The sequence below is a fragment of the Rattus rattus genome, chromosome 1 (assembly GCF_011064425.1).
Source record: "Rattus rattus isolate New Zealand chromosome 1, Rrattus_CSIRO_v1, whole genome shotgun sequence".
NCBI classification, from domain to species: domain Eukaryota; kingdom Metazoa; phylum Chordata; class Mammalia; order Rodentia; family Muridae; genus Rattus; species Rattus rattus.
The window spans coordinates 188,387,491-188,405,410 of record NC_046154.1 but is presented as its reverse complement, the minus strand read 5'-3'; the positions used below and the strand labels follow the sequence as shown (position 1 = coordinate 188,405,410).

Genomic DNA, 17,920 nt, shown 5'->3' with positions numbered 1-17,920 from the left:
TATCAGGCCTAGAAGAAGAGGGCATAGAACTTTTGTAAGAGCTAGAGGAGGTGGATATGCCATTTTCCAGATACAACAGGACTGATATACATGGGAACTCGCAGAGACTCTGACAGCATGCCCAAAACCAACTCTTAAGACCAAATAAAGTCCCAGCACGAGGAGTAGGAAATGAACCTAAATCCCACACCTTACCAAAGAAGCTCTTTGCATTTATAACCTGCTAGGAAGGGGAAGTGAGTTTCCCCAAGGAAGTCATTCTGGGTATATCAACCTCACTCTAGATTGGGCCTCCTATCCATGAACAGTTGGCCAATAGAAAAGGATTCCATGCTTTTGGTTTTGGTTTTGTATTTTTTCTTATTTTTTATTTTCATTTTTATTGAGAGAGGGAGAGAGAGAGAGAGAGAGAGAGAGAGAGAGAGAGAGAGAGAGAGAAGAGAGAGAGAGAGAAAGAGAGAGGAGAGAGAGAGAGAAAGAGAGAGAAATTGAGGTCTGAGAGAAGTTGGGAGAGGGGAAAGACTATGATCAAAATACCTTATATGAATACACAACAGCCTTCTCTTTAATTTGGATGTCTTTTTACTGTTTTTTCTCATTTTTTAAAATTTTGTTTTTAAGATTATAGTATAATTACAGCATTTCTCCCTTCCATTTTGCTAAACAAACTCTCCCACATTCTTTCCTTGCTCTTTTTCAGATTCATGACCTCCTTTAAAAAATTGCTAGATACATATGTGTATATGTATATACATATTCTAAATTTAACCTACTTGGTCTATATAATGTTACACACACACACACATACACACACACACACACACACACGCACACACACACGGAGAGAGAGAGAGAGAGAGAGAGAGAGAGAGAGAGAGAGAGAGAGAGAGAGAGAGAGCGCTCGAAGTTTCCAGGCCTGAGCACTTGATAATAGATAACTAACTGGCATGTTCTCCTTGGGAAGACTATTTCTTCCACTCTCAGCATTCCTTAGTTTGTTTGTTTGTATTTTTTTGTTTTGTTTTTGTTTTTCTTTGTTTTGTTTTCTATGCAGCATCAAGGCCTCCTGAGTTTCCACACCATCCTCTTTAGCATGTCTACTGTGACTGTTATTGTTAAACTGTTTTATCACAAAGGCCTTAGCATTTTGTGAGATCTTTTTTAGGGCATTTGGTATTTTTATTGTTACTATAAGCGTTGTGCTTTTAAGGTTTCATTTTCCTAGTGTTTGCTGATATTAGAAGGAAGCAGAAGGGATTTGTATATGGCGCCTTTGTATCCAGGAAACATTCCCAGTGCATTCATTAATCTTAGTAATTAATCTTTGGGTTCTTTAACATACTTATATATAGATATTAAAACATTTGCAAGTAAGCTTTGTTTATTCCTTTCTGCTGCTTGCCTGCCTTCCTCCATCTCTCACACTCCCCGCCTAACTTGGACTTTAAGTCTAACATTGAATAATGTAGATTTTAGAGGGTATCTGTGTATCGTTCCTGATTAAATGAGCTGTTTTAAAAATACTAGGCCAATATGTGTGATGTCCATTTTGTGTGAAAATGCTCTTCCAGCTAAAGCTTATGAAAAGATCTCCCTCTATTCTTCGTTTGCCCAGAAATTCTTTTTTGGTTACAAGTCAATGTTTAATTTATCAATTTTTGTTTCTGTTCCATTAGAGATGAGCATATCATTTTTCTTCCTTATTTCATTAATGCGGTGAATTACACTGATTTGCTTCAAATCTTAAACCAATCTTTCACTGCTGGGATAATATAAGCTTAGGCCTAATATATTATTCATTTTTAACATTGATGGATTCAATGTGTTCATGCTTGTTTTAAGATTTTTGAGCCAGTGGCATCGTTTGAAATTTTCTGGTGAGAGTTACAGTTTGCAGCAAATATTTCTTTTTTTTTTTTTCTTTTCTTTTTTTCTTTTCTTTTTTTTTTTTTTTTTTTTTTTTTGCCTTGTTTCACCAAAGTGCTTCCTGGAGTCTGCTCACTGAGGTAATTATGCCATTTACATGTTCAAGTGGGTTCCAACAATGAGTTTAGCTTATTACCAATTCCATCTGAAGCATCCTTAAAATTATGCAACACTCGGTTTTTATCTCCTCTCAATCAAGTCATGAGCCAGGTCAGGATGCCCTTCTCTGTTTCTTAGCTCATTCGAATGCTGATCATAACGCATCTTGGATCTTCCTTACCAATTTTTCCATCTCACTGATAAGATGATCTTTCTGAATGTTTTTTTGAAAATCAGGGATGATTTTCTTAGAGTTTACAAAAGAAAAACTTGAACGCAAATAAACTGTACGTCTCAACAGCTCCCAAAGGTAGGGAGATAGAAAAAGAAGAGAGAGAGCCAGGTGTGAAGGCCAGACTTATGGCTGACAGGCAGCTCTATGGTGGAGAGAAGAGCCTTGCAGACAGAGTGAAACCCAGAGTGTTATGGAAAACATGCTTAGGGAAGACAGTAGAAAAAAAAGAAAAGTGATTTTGAATAAGTCATAAAAATAGGAAGCTTTGGAAAACAACACAGCTGTGGTCTGTAAGCCTCCTGCACTAGAACGTAGGAAATATGGTAAAGGAAAGTATGTTATCTCATTAAAATGAGGATGTCTTTCTGTGTTTACATCACACGTGCGGGTGCTCATGGGTACCAGAAGGAGGCTTGGGTACCCTGGAGCTAGAGCTGCAGGTGTTTGCGAGCCACCCGACGGGGATGCTCAAAGAGTAGCCATGCTCCTATTAATTCATGCCTCTAGCTTCTCCTCCTACTTATTTAGCATAAATGACTCAAGGTGAATCTGTTTTCCTGAGTCTTGCCCTTTAGTCAGTGTTGCCTTACTCAGGATAATATTTTCTAGCTCCGTCTATTTGCATGTGAAATTCATGATGTCCTTATTTTTGATGGTTGAGTAGTATTTCATCGTGTAGCTATACCATGTTTTCAAATTGAGAAATGTCTAGGTTGTTTCTAGTTTCTGGCTATTACAAATAAAGCTGCTATGAACATAGTGGAGCATGTGTCCTTGTGAGATGCTGGTGCATCTTTTGGATATATACCTAGGAGTGGAATAGCTGGGTCTTGAAGTAGAATTACTCCCAATCTTCTGAGTAACCGCCAAATTGATTTCAGAGTGGTTGTTCAGGTTTGGACTCCCACCAGCATGGGGGAATGTTCATTTCACTCCACATGTGCTGTCCTTTGAGTTTTTAATCTTAGCCATCCTCGCCAGTGTAAGGTGGAATCTCAGAGTCATTTTGATATGCATTTCCCCAATGACTACGGACATTGTACATTTCTCCCTGGGTTCTTGGTCATTCATGATTCCTCTGTTGAGAATTCTCTTGTTTAGCTCTGAACACCATTTTCCAGTTGGATTATTTGGATCATTGGTGTCTAACTCCTTGAGTTATTTATATATTTTATATTATTAGCCTTCTGTCAGATGTATGGTTAGTGAAAATCTTCTCCCAATCTGTAGGCTGTCGTTTTGTTCTAATGACAGTATCCTTTGAATTACAGAAGTTTTCAGTTTTATGAGGTCCAATGTGTTAATTCTTTGTGCTTTAGTGCCTGAGCCATTAGTATTCTGTTCAGGACATTGCCATCTCCTGTGATGATGAGTTTGAAGTTATTCCTTACTATCTGTTCTATTAGATTAAGTGTGTCTGGTTTTATGTTGAGGTCTTTGATCCATTTGTACTTGAGTTTTTTTGCAGGGTGATAAAAGTGGATATATTTGTATTCTTCTACATGTAGACATCCAGTTAGACCAGCACCATTTATTGAAGAATCTCTCCTTTTTCCATTGTAAGATTTTGGCTTCTTGTCCAAGATTAAGTGTCTGTAAGCATGTGTTTATTTCTGGATCTTCGATTTCATTCCATTCATCCACCTGTCTGTTTCTATACCAGTACAACACAGTTTCTATTACTGTTGCTCTATAGGACAACTTGAAGTCAAGAATAGTGATACTTCCAGAAGTTCTTTTATTTTTCAGGATCATTTTAGCTATCTTGAGTTTTTTATTTTTCCATATAAAGTTGAGAATAGTTCTTTCAACATCTGTGAAGAATTGTGTTGGAATTTTGATGGGAATTGCATTGATTATTCAGATTGCTTTTGGGAAGATGGCCATTTTCACTATGTTAATCTACTGATCCACGAGCAAGGGCGATCTTTCCATCATATTTCTCAATTTCTTTCTTCAGAGACTTAAAGTTCTTGCCATACAGGTCTTTCACTTGCTTGGCTAGAGTCACACCAAGGCATTTTATGTTATTTGTGACTATTGTGAAGGGTGTTGTTTCCCTAATTTCTTTCTCAGCCTGTTTTTCAATTGTGTAGAGGAGATCTACTGATTTCTTTGAGTTAATTTTGTATCCAGCCACGTTGCTGAAGCTGTTAACCAGCTTTAGGAGTTCTATGGTGGAATTTTTGGGGTCACTTATGTACACTCTCTTATCATCCTTGAATAGTGATACTTTGACTTCTTTTTTTCTAGTTCATGGTCTCTTGATTTCCTTTACTTGTCTTATTGTTCTAGCCATGAGTCTGAAGTACTAAATTAAGTAGATAGGGAGAGAATGGACAGCCTTGTCCCTGATTTTAGTGGAAATGCTTTATTTAATTTGATGGTGACTGTTGGATTGTTATATATTGCTTTTATTGTGTTTAGGTATGGGCTTTGTATTCCTGGTTTCTCCAAGGCTTTTATGATGAAGGGGTGTTAGATGTTGTCAAAAACTTCTTTGGCATCTAGTGAGACGATCATACAGTTTTTTTTCCTTTCAGTTTGTTTATATGGTGTATTGCATTGATGGATTTTCATATATTGAATCACCCCTGAATCCCTAGGATGTAGCCTACTTGGTCATGGTGGATGATGTCTTTGATGTGTCTTGGATTTGGTTTGTGAGCATTTCTTTTTTGCAGTGTAGACAACCAAATTCTTTATTGTCTAAGTTACATTAGATGCAACACTGTAAAAACCCCGTCAGGAAACAAGGAGACAGAAGATTCGTAGAGGTAGTCTGTAACAGTCAGAAATGTGGAAATGACCATGGGGGTAGCAGGAGGTTGTGGGGACAAGTCAAAACAGATTGGCTAAATAAATAAGGAAACACAAATCATATTAAATACTATTGTTGAGCTGACATAAACAAATTAACAAACCAGTCCAATACTGATGGCCAGTGAGACAGAAAGGCCATGCACCAGGCCAGCAAGCAGCTGGTCCCAGAGAAGCGAGCACTGGGGACTACTGATACACACAGCAACATGGTTAATCTCCAAAGCATTAAAGGAAAGATGCCATACACAAGATTCCACGTGTTGTCATGACAAACATGTAAGCACCAGCAAAAGTAATCTTAAAGTGATTACGGTAGATCAGCTGTTGTCTGGGGTTGAGATGGGGTGTGTGGACTGACTTTGAAAAACAGTTGGGCATGGGACATGAAGTGTTCTGTGTTTTGCTTAAAATTAGGTTCATGTGGATATATTTATTTCTCAAACTCATTAAAATAGATGAACTCTACTGGGCATGATTATACTTCGATAAAGTTGAGTTTAAAAATTATTATTATTATTATTAAATTATTTAGTAATTTTATTATTTTGTCTGGGTTTGGAGACTACTGAATTGTATAATGCTTAAAGCGCAGATATATATGTGGTATGCATATAATGTATCAAAGCATCAGCCACACGTATTTATTGAATCCTTGTGCACAAACTATGAAATGTGAATTGGCAAGAATTTATGTGGGACAGAGAATAGATTTTAAAATGAAAGCAATCAGGATTCAAATTCTAGTTCTTTTAGTAATGTTTAGACTTGTAAAAATGAATATCCACTAATTTATCTTAAAGCAGAGGGAAAACAAGCATCCTATTGATTTATTTTGATTTGAAGTTTAAATAAAATTGCTTTTGCTCATTCTGAAGCTATTGTTTGATAGATGACATGCATATTTCTTGTTGATTTCTATTTTAATGTGGTGTTGTGTGGTATGTATGTATGTAGCTCTGTGGTACAAGGCACAGTATTGACTCTTGCTTTTCTTTTCTCACAGGTATATAGGAGTACTGTACGTTTATATTAAAATGGAGAATTGTGAAGAAAGGAAGAGGTAGCAGTTGGAAATGGCTTTCCTGGATGAGTAGATCGCTTAGTGGACATCAGCATTACAGAACGATATGCTGGTTTGGAAGGTGCTGGAACTAAATTGCAAGCTTTCATTTTTTTCATTCAATCCATGGATTTTCTAATTGTACCCTGGAGTAGATGAAGCCCGAAGCCAGCGTGTGATGGGACATGTGGCATGCCAGTGTTTTCCTGTTTACTGCGTCTTGGATTAGTTTGCTGCCATTTTGAAGAGTTTGCATTTTGTGGGCAAGGACCTAATGTGATGGATTTATCTTCAGAAATGAACAGACATGGGAAGAATCCGGTGAGTCACAAGCTGGAAGACCAGAAGAAGGTAAGAGATGTAAAAATATCTCTGCTTCATCTGCTTCTAATAAAGCGGATTTGGTCATCAGGAGTCATTTTATTGCTACTTCTTACTCTACAGCCTCAGAATCACCCCGAAGGGTCACACTTAAATTTAATATTTCTACCTTTTAAGAGATTCTTTTTTGTTCAGTTACGGCACTATAGTAAGAACAATGTAAAGGGCACTTAAGAAGGGTCAAGGACGGTGCCCAGGACAGAAAGCCCTGTTAATCTAACCATGTAGGATATATTTGTTGACTACTGTTAGGTACAGGATAGATACGTGGGGACCAATTGGCTGAGGCACATGAGCAAAAGAGTGAGATAAATGGAACGGCATTTTAAAGTAGGTAAGGATCTAAGAGGGATGATTAAGATTTGATTAATCTTTATTGCTTAATCTTAATTTGCTTAATTTGCTTAACCTTAATCCAATTGATGGGAGCAGATACAGAGACCCACTGTAAAACAGGAGGAAGAAGGATTATAGGAGCTCGAGGGGTCAAATACAGCCCAAAGAATCAACTAAGCAGGGCTTGTAGGTGACCACAGAGACTGAACCAACAAGCAGGAGGCCTGCATGGGTCTGCACTACATCCTCTGAGTATATTGTATGGTTGTGTAACTTGATGTTTTTGGAGGACTCCCAGTAATGGGAGTGGAGGTATCCCTGACTCCTTTACCTGCTCTTAGGATCCTCCTACTGGATTGCTTCACCCAACCTTGATATATGGATTTGTGCCTTGTCTTATTATAACTTGTTATGCTTTGCTTAGTTGATATCCCTGGGAGATCTGTTCTTTTCTGAAGGGAAATGGAGGAGGAGTGGATTTGGGGTGAGGTAGAAGGACTGGAAAGAGTGGACAGAGGAGAAACTGTAGTTGGATGCAATGTATAAGAAATACTACTACTACTACTACTACTACTACTACTACTACTACTACTACTACTACTACTACTACTACTAGATTTGCTTTTACGTGTATCTTAGAAATCTGCTTAGCAGATGTTTTACAGTTCCCTAAGACTTCAGGTCTTTCAGTTTTAGAGTTAAGGAGTCTGAGAGAGGCTTTTGGGTCAATTGCTGATTAATTTCTTCAGTTTTTGGTTTCCTACTCCTAGAATAGAGCGACAGCCACCCCTTAGTCATTAAAAGAGACAGCAGTGGGTGCCACTTTTCTTGAGTGTAGTAGGTATTGTGTGTTATTTTGTGTACTTGAAGGAAAGTAACATTCGGGAAACACTAAGAACAAGTCCACAATACCTATAGGTGCTTTTCACTTCCTGGTGCATGTAAAATTTGCATTTCTACATGGGTGCATTTCTAAGAATAGTGTTCATTTATAGTCAGTTTATATTGAAGTATACCGCTTTTTTCCTTTGTTAATAGCTGCTAACTCAAAGGAGGTGGTTAGTTTCAGTCTAAAAGAATGCTCTGCTGTTCTTTATTTTTGTTTGCTTGCCTTCTTTTCTTTATTTTGGTAATGCCCAGGATTGAACCTAGGGACACTTGCAGTCAACTACTCTACTCCTAAGCAAGCATCTCTAGGTCCCTGCAGGAGGCAGTTAATTAATCATTTTGCCTTATACTTTTTAAAATATCCTTAACACTGATGGCAATTTACCCACAATGTTGTATAGGCCTAGAGAGTAGGTGGGTGGCGGATAAACACTTGATACTAGAAAGGTCTAACTTTGCTTAGACACCCTGATTTATGGATAGAAAAGAAAAGTACCCATTCATTTCCCAAACAAGTCATTTTCTGCTAATGTAAAAAGAGATTGCAAGCCAAAAAATGAACTGAGTTCTTTGAGAATTTTCTATATTGCTTTTGTAGAGACTTTAAACAATGGACTGTAATCATGTGTGGATTCCCAGGCCAATTCACAAAAGATTGTTCAACTCATACTTGAGTTTAGAAAAAAGCATAGAGAGTTATAATTCTGTGGGAAAATTAGAAATACCAGCTTTGTGTTTGGGGACTGCAATATTCCAATCTTTTTCTCTAGCCTTTGGGAGAGGAAGTAGAGGAAAGGGAACATTTTCATTGAGTAGGAAGAAGAATGAAAAATGGGATTTAATGACCTGTTGGCTGCCACATTGATTGGATATTTTAGAGGGCAATGTGATTTAGAAGATCTACAAATAAACTAGAGGTCACATAGATAAACAGATACATAAATGATATATATATATAATATATACAAATAATTAGGCAGTCAATAAATGAATATGAGAAAGGTGACTAGAAAAATTAGACAGATAGATGTTCAGGGGCATTTAAAATTCAAATTTGTTAAGTGTCAGCTGGAAGTGCTAGTGTCAATGACACTTTTATGAGTTTGCATTATAGTGGAAAATGAAATGTATTATCATAAATTTTTGTAGACAAAGAATTGACCTCAGTCTTGCCATCATACAATATCTAGAAGAGATTATAAAATTATGCTTGTAATTACTTGAAGTGTTTGCAGTCCTTCATGATGAGTAAATTTCATAGGTTCAGTGTTCTACAATATTGAAATAAAATATGTATATTCTACATGTTGCCTCTTGTAGAGATGATCATATCCCTGATATTTTGTGCATATATCTTATTTTCATGGGCTTTATTATATGTTAGAAATTTAAAACAATATTCAACAAACAAGAGTGAACATGGGCACCGATCTATCTACTACACAGCTAACCTCTTATAGTCTACAAACATGTTACATGATTTTAGTTTTATTTTTCTAATACATGGATTTATGCTTTTTGTGCTTTACTTCTAAATGGAAAGCGATTGTTTATAGCACTTATGGTATCTCAGGAACATGTTGCTCCCTGCAGTTTATTAATATAGTATCTTCTCTCAAAAGTAAAAATCTGCACTTACTATCTTAGTTGTTTTGGTTCTTTCACAATAACCACAATTTCTGGGTAGCTCAACCCTACTTTTAGTTGGCACAGATATCCTTGTTCTTGGTGCACAATTTTCCTGGAGTTTCTCTTCCTGAATATTAGATTCTTACTCAATCATACTAAAACAAATACAAAAATAGTTGCCAGTTACTCAAGAACATATAACTTCAAAAGTGAAGTTTTTTGTTTAAATGTGTGAACTTCAGGGTTTCTTTTAAGTACTGATTTCTATATTTGAACAGAAGAAAACACACCTGAAATTTATAAAGGTCTCATGAGCACAAGTCGTATCAAAAGCACCGTCATTATGAACAGAGCAGAGGGGATCTTTTAGGAATTAAAGAGAGTCAGTCTAACAATCTTAAAGAACTCAAAAAATACACTAGTGATCATACATCAACATGGTAAGCGTTGGGCTAGTTAGAATTCAGTGGCTTTCTTAATTATTTCAGTTCTTATCAGTAGAACTTAGAGCTCATACTGGACCATAGCCTGGATTTTGACCTTTACCTTGTAGAATAATCTCCCATGTGCCCATAATGAGGCTCTGTATCTTTAAATTTTTACCTTTTCAACCTTATTTGCATGTTGATGCCAGGGATGCTGGAAGATTGCATCCCATTAGGTTTTTTTTATTGCTCCATGGGATTACTTCTGCAAAAAGAATAGGACAATGAAAACCTGATAGGTACAAATGTCACTGGCATAAAATTAGTCGTGACCTTGAACTTAAAAGCTGAGCTCAATAAATTTCTGCTGTCGATGTAACTGCAGCCATTTGCATTTTAGACAACACTGGAACACTAGTTCATAGTTCCATGAATATGTTGTACATTCAGTGAAAGCAGACATCATTGTCAAGATTTACTAGTTAGTATTAAAATGGTAGCATTCTACACATGCCAAAATTATGGCAATGGATTTCAGTACACACTGGGTCACCTGTTGCAGATACTTTTTGCTCCATTGGTTTAATCAGAAAGAGATTAAGACTACGTGTAAATATACATACACACATATATGTATATATTATATACATGCACACAGAGGACATATACATTTATAAAAATCTGTAGGATCAACACTCAGATTGTACTCCTCCCCCAAATTATTTTCTATATGCTATTGACAAATAATATTTCCCAACTGCTTGGAGAAGGCTCAAGATCAACCTTTGTAACATAATTCCTTTGCCAGTGACAGCAGTTATCTCAGAGTGTTGTACTGTGGATGCAGTGAGAGTGTTCAAAATGTGGAGAAGAGTGCGAAGTGAGATGTTATCATGTCAGTGGCTGCATAAAAAATGCTAATTTGGAGAAGGAGCTTGCCACTTTAAGGGTGGCCCCTGTAGGACTTTAGACTTGAAATCAAGTTAAGGCAGGTGGTTAAATAAGGTAGCATTCGCAGAAGGCACTGCATGTCTCATTAGTGTCTGTTCACATAGAAATAATTTTACTTTTTCTTTCAAGTGACATCAAGCAAAAGGCCAAACCTTGTTTATATAATTTAAACGATTCTACCGAAACCAGCTATCTAGAGTTGTCAATGATTTACATAAAAGTATGTTATCAATTCAAGTAAGCCCAATTCTAACTTTGCTATTTATATTTTGACATTCTGTTTTGTAAATGTGTTAATTTGTTGTTTTTCCTCCCAGTACTAATGGTAAAATAATTCTAGCAGGATCATAAGGTTAAAGAGGTATATTAGAGTTGGGATTATTCTCCAAGGTGCTATGAAGTACTTGAAATTACACACATAGTACCTGTGTGTAAAAGTGATTGAAATTTTGTCCTCTTGAGAGAGTATATGAGGCTAAGTCATTAGAGAAGGCTTGGTGACATTTTCACTCTTCTGGGTTCTGGCCTTCTTAAGAGTGGTATTCATTAAACCCACCTGACTACTATTAATGTATATACAGCATATACATTAATTAGAGGAAACTGGTTGGAAGATAAATTGTATAAAACCAAACTATGCCATTTAAAAACCATCCAAAGTGGCAGTGTGGGTACTAGACGAGATTGTGATGGGTTTGTACCAACATTGCTCATGCTACTCTACTTCCAGTTAGACCTTTCATTTCTGAAACATTTTACATTACAATAATTTGGATGTCACACAGCCACTTTACATGGAGTTCTGTTTTATAAGGGTGTATTAATGTGTATTGCTTGTCTGATCAACACTGTTTCTAGAAACTCTACTCTCAGTTCAGAACTTAGGTGGACCTCTTCCCCAATCCCCTCCTCCTCGTCCTCCTTGTCCTCTTCCTCCTCCTCCTCCTCTTCCTCCTCCTCCTCCTTCCCGTTTCTCTCTCTCTCTCTATATATATATATACACACACATATATATATATATTTGAACATATAATCTTCAAATAGAATTCTAAAGATTTTATGGCTTTATTTCTCCTTTCGCTACCATTTGTATAACCATTTTAAAATGCAAATAGACTTTAAAACACAAGGTGTTGGAAACAGGGAAGAAAAAGGGATATATGCAAGCACACTCCATTGTTCCACTTCTCTGTTCTGTAATAGCCCATGTGTTTTATCCTGACGCTGGCTTTAATATGCCAGCCAATATAACGATCCTGTCTTTCTTACAGACAACCAATATAACCAGGGCTGATAACAGATACTTAATATCTATATCCTTTGAGCACTAGAGGTACAATTGTACACAAGCAGGTACAAATACCTGCTATCATGATGATCCTCTTGATAATACAATGATAACCAGTATAGAAGATTCGGTGTATTTTAAGACCAATTTTACTTTAAATTATTTATGTCTCCGTGTGTCTGTGTGGGTACGTTCACCCGAGTGTAGGTATGGGCAGAGCTTACAGAAGGAAATGGATCCCTTGGAGCTTGAGTTATGCATGACTGTCAACCATATGACACGAACGCTGGAAACCTAGCTCAAGTCTGTTGCAGGAACTCTCTTAACTGTTGGTCTTTCCTTCCAGCCCCACATAAACCCATTTATATTCCTACTTCTTTCTCTTTTTAGTTTGAAGGGTTTATTTTTATGTGTATAAGTGTTTTGCCTTCATGTTATACCAAGTGCCTGAGTAAGTTAGCAGAGAGCAGAGAGCTCTGGTTCCATTAAGACAACTGGAGTTATGGGTGATGGAGAGTCATGGTGTAGTTACTGAGGACAGAACTCAGCACATCTGCTAGAGCAACAAGTGCTATAACCAGTGAGCCATTCCGCTAGCCCCTCCTATTTCTTTTTAAACTTTCTCTTATCTTGATGCTAACATGAAAATTATCCCATGGCCATTATGATTGTATAAACTAGTAACTAAGAATGAGTTTAAATATTTTTCTAAAATATTGAAAAATATGCATATACCATCTGTCATTCCTACTCTGTTTCCCTCCCTTAATGGTGTAATGACCCAAGACCACAAATGGCAGATCCAGGGAAGGGATGGGAGGCAAGAACAACCCTGGAGTGATGGAGACCTCAGGCAGCAAGCGAGAGCAACAAGAAACAGACTTCTCCAGAGATAGGCTTCAGGGAGCAGATCCTTTAGTGGGGGAGGGGAAATAGAGGCATTTTAAACATTTGGGCTTTTGGGTGGGCCTCATTTGCATAAGGAGGAATTCCAGGTGCTTGCTATGACCTTATAAGGAGAGGGAACGTTTAACCTGACTGTGATTAAGTGTGGGCATAGGTGAGGGTTGCTGGACTATCTGTACCCGGAAATGCAGGCCCAAGGCCGAATGGTCCCACTTCAAGATGAGATTCACAGGGAAAGATCCAACTCATCCCATTCCCGCTCTGGACACGACTCCTCCCAATCCCACAGATCCCTGGCCCCACAATCATTAATTACAAAATATAGACTAAAAGAACACTTTTCCCCACCTACTCTTCCTTCTCATTCAATGATAGGCTACCCCTTATCCTGGATCTGCCTTGCTGCATAATGACATCATTCTACAGATGGGCATATATATATGATAAAATATTTCTTCAAAATTATCTATTATCACTCAGGTGTGGATGATGAATTCTGTTTCATAAGAGACTAAGTGAAAAAGCAGTAGGAAACTTTCTAAATCTTTGATGTGTATCTTGTAAGAACCAAGATAATACCGACTTACGACAGCTATCAGGTAGTATGGAGTCTCAGGCTCTATCCCACACCTACTCAATCAGATTGTGTAAAATCCCAGCATCTGCATACTGCTCATTGGTGTTTGAGAAGGAGAGCTCTAGGGAGCCCTGCTGAGAACTTCTTGGTAGAGGATAAAGTTTCAGTGATAAATACATCATTGTGATAAATTTCACTCTGTTGTTGTTATTGTTATTGGGGTTTTTGTTTTTGCCTTTTTTTTGTATCCTTTCTGGACTCCTTACTTCTAGTATTTCCTGGAATTACTAGTTAACTGAACTACTTATATTTGAATTATTATTGAGGGTTTGATCTGAGCATACATTACATATTCTAGGCCTAAGATTCCGGTATCAACACAATGGATTTGTTATTTGTTTCAGGTCACTTTTCTCTTTCAGCATAGTTTGGAAATAAGACTTTCCAAGAAGGCTTTCATCGTTTGTATTCTATACATTCCTATTTTCCTCTTAGAAATTCTAGACGCATTTCCAGACTGATGATAATACCACCCAGTTGTTCCATATGTGTGGCTTTGACTGAAATATTCAGTTGATAGGTGTCTACACCCAAGAGAGGTGCAATAACCTTGTACTGCCACCCTATGGCTGACAGATCTGCAGCTCGTATTATCCTAACAGTTGTGATGGGCAATGTTGATCGTCCACTATATAGTATACAGAATAACTCAAGATATAAGCTTATGAGCAGGACAGTGAGGTATGTCTACTTTAGGTTAAATTATGTAAAAAGTCCTACTTTAAATGTAGGAGACTGAGTAAGGTCTAAAGTGAGCAGGGCACACAAATTGGTCTCTGTTTCCTGACTGAACAAGCTGCCATACATTCCTCACATTGCAGGACTGTGCCTCAAACTTTGAAGCAAAATAAAACCCTTTCTTGCTGAGATTGCTTTTTGCCAGGTATGCATTGTATGTATCAATGAAGATGTTACTCCGGATGTTAAAGTATCCATTCCTGCTTTCCAACTCTTACATCAACCCCTCATTCATAAAACAAAACAAAACAAAACCCAAAAAAACAAAAAAACCAAACAATACAACCTTGAGATACTTATTAACGAGGCAGTTGAAGTACTAAGTTAGTCCTAGGACTTCTGAACTAGCTACAGAGTAGGATTTTTTTTTGTGTGTTGAGAATTCTTCACTGGCTTATACTGAGCTGGGTGTTAGCGGTTCAAATTAGACCACAGTTTACCTGCTGATTTCCTGACAGTCACAAAATAGTTGGTGCTTAAGATAATGTTTGTTATACATAGTCTCATGGAACTGAAGCTCAGTGGCAGAGGTGTTCTGAAGAGAAATCTATGAGTTCAAAGAGTTTATTTACCTTAGGATAAGAGCCCGAAAAACCCGATTATTTTGTGTCCATCGCATATTGCCGGGTACAAGTTTTTTCTTAATCTATGGTGCCTTGAGATAAAAATATACTTTTCCAGTTCTAAAAATTACTGCATATGAGCTCGTTTCTGTTTTCATGAGGAGAGAATGACCATCAAACATGCACAGAGTAAATACAAATGAACTTTAACCATTTCCAAGGGAGAGTCAAAATCTAAATGGGTGTGATAAATAACACAAGTAGGCTATCTCAGAAACCTACACACATTCGTGTCTTCCCACCAAGCCAAGGGTCAAACATCAATTCAGAGAGTGTGTTGGTTTTGTTGACTTCAATGTGCTAAGTAGTCCCACTTTCCTGTTACTGCTGGTAGTTGGCAGTCACTTTTTTAAAAACAGAAATCAGCGTAATGAGTTAATGTTAATTTTGAGGCAACACACTACACAGTTCATTGCGATCGCATGTATTTACTGAACTATCTAGCAACCCAGCTACCCATGAGAAAATGGTGACAAAGTGATAGCGAGGGCAGGGCAGAACTCAGGGGGTTAAACACTGGCTTAGGAGACAGACAAGCAGAGGTGATAAAGCCACAAGAGAGACACTGCTTTTCTAAGGCAAGATACATAGTGGAGTTGCAGAATGTCTGGAGCTCAAGAGCCAGAAATCCAGGCTTGCAGATTCGGGCTGGGTTAAAGCTGGATCTCATTGCAGAAGCAAGGCACAGGACTAGGTCCGCATAGAGCAATGGGCAGATGGACAGGTGACAATATAAGTAGCTGTGACATTGGTGAGGATCGAGCTGAGCTGAGGTCTCTGGGAGTGAGGAGTGCTTTGGTTAATCCAGTAACAGCCATGCCACTGCAGCTACAGGTGTCTTTTTTTTTTTTAAATGGGAGCAGAGTAAGGATGGTACACCTTCTCTCGATCTGGTATGTTGCACAGTGGTTAGTGTATTTACCCTGGTATAGTTCTAATATGCACACCATTCTAACATGTTCAAATTTTACTTTGGTAAGTTTCTAATTGGCACATTTTTTTCTTTTTTCTTTTTAGCAACACATTGTCTAATAGTGTTCTTTGGTCCTGTGAATGAAGCCTGCGGGAGAGGGGAGAGGTTTGAAATAATACAAGCTGCATACTAACCTCCCCCCTTGTCTAATTCAGTCCCATCACAACCGTAACCTCCAAATACCACAGTGGGACTAAATATCTACCCTCTCAATATCTATCAGCAGGGCTTAAATTTCTGTACATGAAGACGTGCAGAAGGACGGATGTCCCTAGCAAGGTCTAGCTCTTGATCTAACGCTTTACAAGAAACCTTTCAAAATATGACAGAAACGTTATGAACAGTGAGTCCTGGTGCCGAAAAACTTCGTTTCTATTCATTTATTATTAATTAACTTCGTTGTTGCTGGCCTTAAACATCCTGTGATGGTGGCGGCGGCACACTTCTCACACATAGGAACTCATACTTGAGGCTTCTCATCTATTCTTAGGAAGCTTTTTCTCTATTATAGAAATGCGTTGCTAGGAGTCTGTTAGGTGCGCTAACAGTGCTTCAGGAAAACGGCCAGTCCACCCAGGAAGAGTCCGGCCCCATTCTCAGTTCCTCACTTTGCCAGCTCACGGGGCACTAAGTAATCACAAAAGCTGGGCTTTCCGCTCTCTTCGTGGAACTAGTGGCACGAGGACAGTCATGTATATGAGCCAACCTGGTCTCCTGGAGAGAGGCGGGGTGTGCTGTTGGACTGCATTCACACTGAACATTTGCTCAGCATGGTGGGACGCGCTGTGCCTGCAGCCTGCCACAGGGGTAGGATTGCTAGTCTTTTCAGGGAATTTTGTGTGTGTGTGTGTGTGTGTGTGTGTGTGTGTGTGTATCAAGAGGATGCTTTTAAAAGAAAGTAGAAGTGTGTTCACCTCTGGGCCTAATTTACAGTGTACTTGACGTGTGTAGGCACAGCGAAGGGAGTATTCAGCCCTGTTTTGATGTCCCTTCAGATTTTCTACTTCCACCAATATTTTTAACTGGAGCTGAAGTCACAGGCATTACATTTTCCTAACGTTACTGTTTTTAACTGATGCTTAAAAGTGTTGCAAATGTATCAAAATATGTGCCTTCAGTTTTCGGGCTAGTCTGTTTCTGAAGACTCAAACAGACACTTCCTACTTTGTACATTTTGCTGCCGGTAGTTAATTTTCTCTTTTATAGTCTTCATTAACGTGAAATGTTCTCCTTCAGACTCTTGGCTGCTGCTTGATTAAACAGCATTGTTAGGTGCGATGAAGTAGGTTTACCTTGCTCTGTCTTAGCAAGGTCTCTATCTTTTAACAGTTGCTGGTGTTGGCAAATTGCGGTGTTTGCAAATAGCAGATAAACAACACCTTGTATGTACATGCTATTTTCTAATTAACATTGGAAAAGAATTTAGGGTAATGCTTTTAAAGCAATGTGAACTTCATAATTAATGTCTCTGTGTGCTGTGCTCTGTAAAATATTTTTTTAATGTTATTATGAAGTAATGCAGTGAGTTCCAGATTGCTTTGGAGGAAAATTACTAGAAAACCAATACATAAAAGAGTATTCTAGCACTTTTGTAGGAATGTTCCATTTTACAGACTTCTTGCATATCCATCATCAGGAACCAGAGTAGTGGTTTGACTAGCTGTGGTACTAAACATGTGCTTGGGTCAATACCTCATCACCCTCCTTCCTAACACCATTCAGTGAGGCCCTCTGTGCTTCTGGGATATGACATCAGCTCCTTAACATGATTGGAGAATCCTGCACAGTTTCATCTGATTCGCTCTGATGGTGACTCCTCCCAGTGCTCTCCGCCATTCTCTGTAGCCTCTTTGGAAAGCATGTCTAATTCCCTGGAACAAAGCAAGTGCTTCCTCCCTTCAAGCTGTGTGCTGTGAGTCCTTATTGCTTTGTGGTTTGTAGCTTCTTTGTTGCACATGCCAGGTTCCCCACACTATCCACATATCAGATCTTATCAGTTTTC

General features: G+C 38.1%; 1 protein-coding gene across 1 annotated transcript in view; it reads left to right on the top strand.

Moving 5' to 3' along the window:
• The first annotated feature begins 5,058 nt into the window (after nucleotides 1–5,058).
• Nav3 (neuron navigator 3) overlaps nucleotides 5,059–17,920 on the top strand; it is a 528,911-nt gene continuing 516,049 nt past the window's right edge. The window contains exon 1 of the mRNA XM_032912252.1: nucleotides 5,059–6,494. Within this exon, the coding sequence (XP_032768143.1) occupies nucleotides 6,336–6,494 (159 nt within the window). The 5' untranslated portion in view covers nucleotides 5,059–6,335. The remainder of the gene's footprint in view (nucleotides 6,495–17,920) is intronic.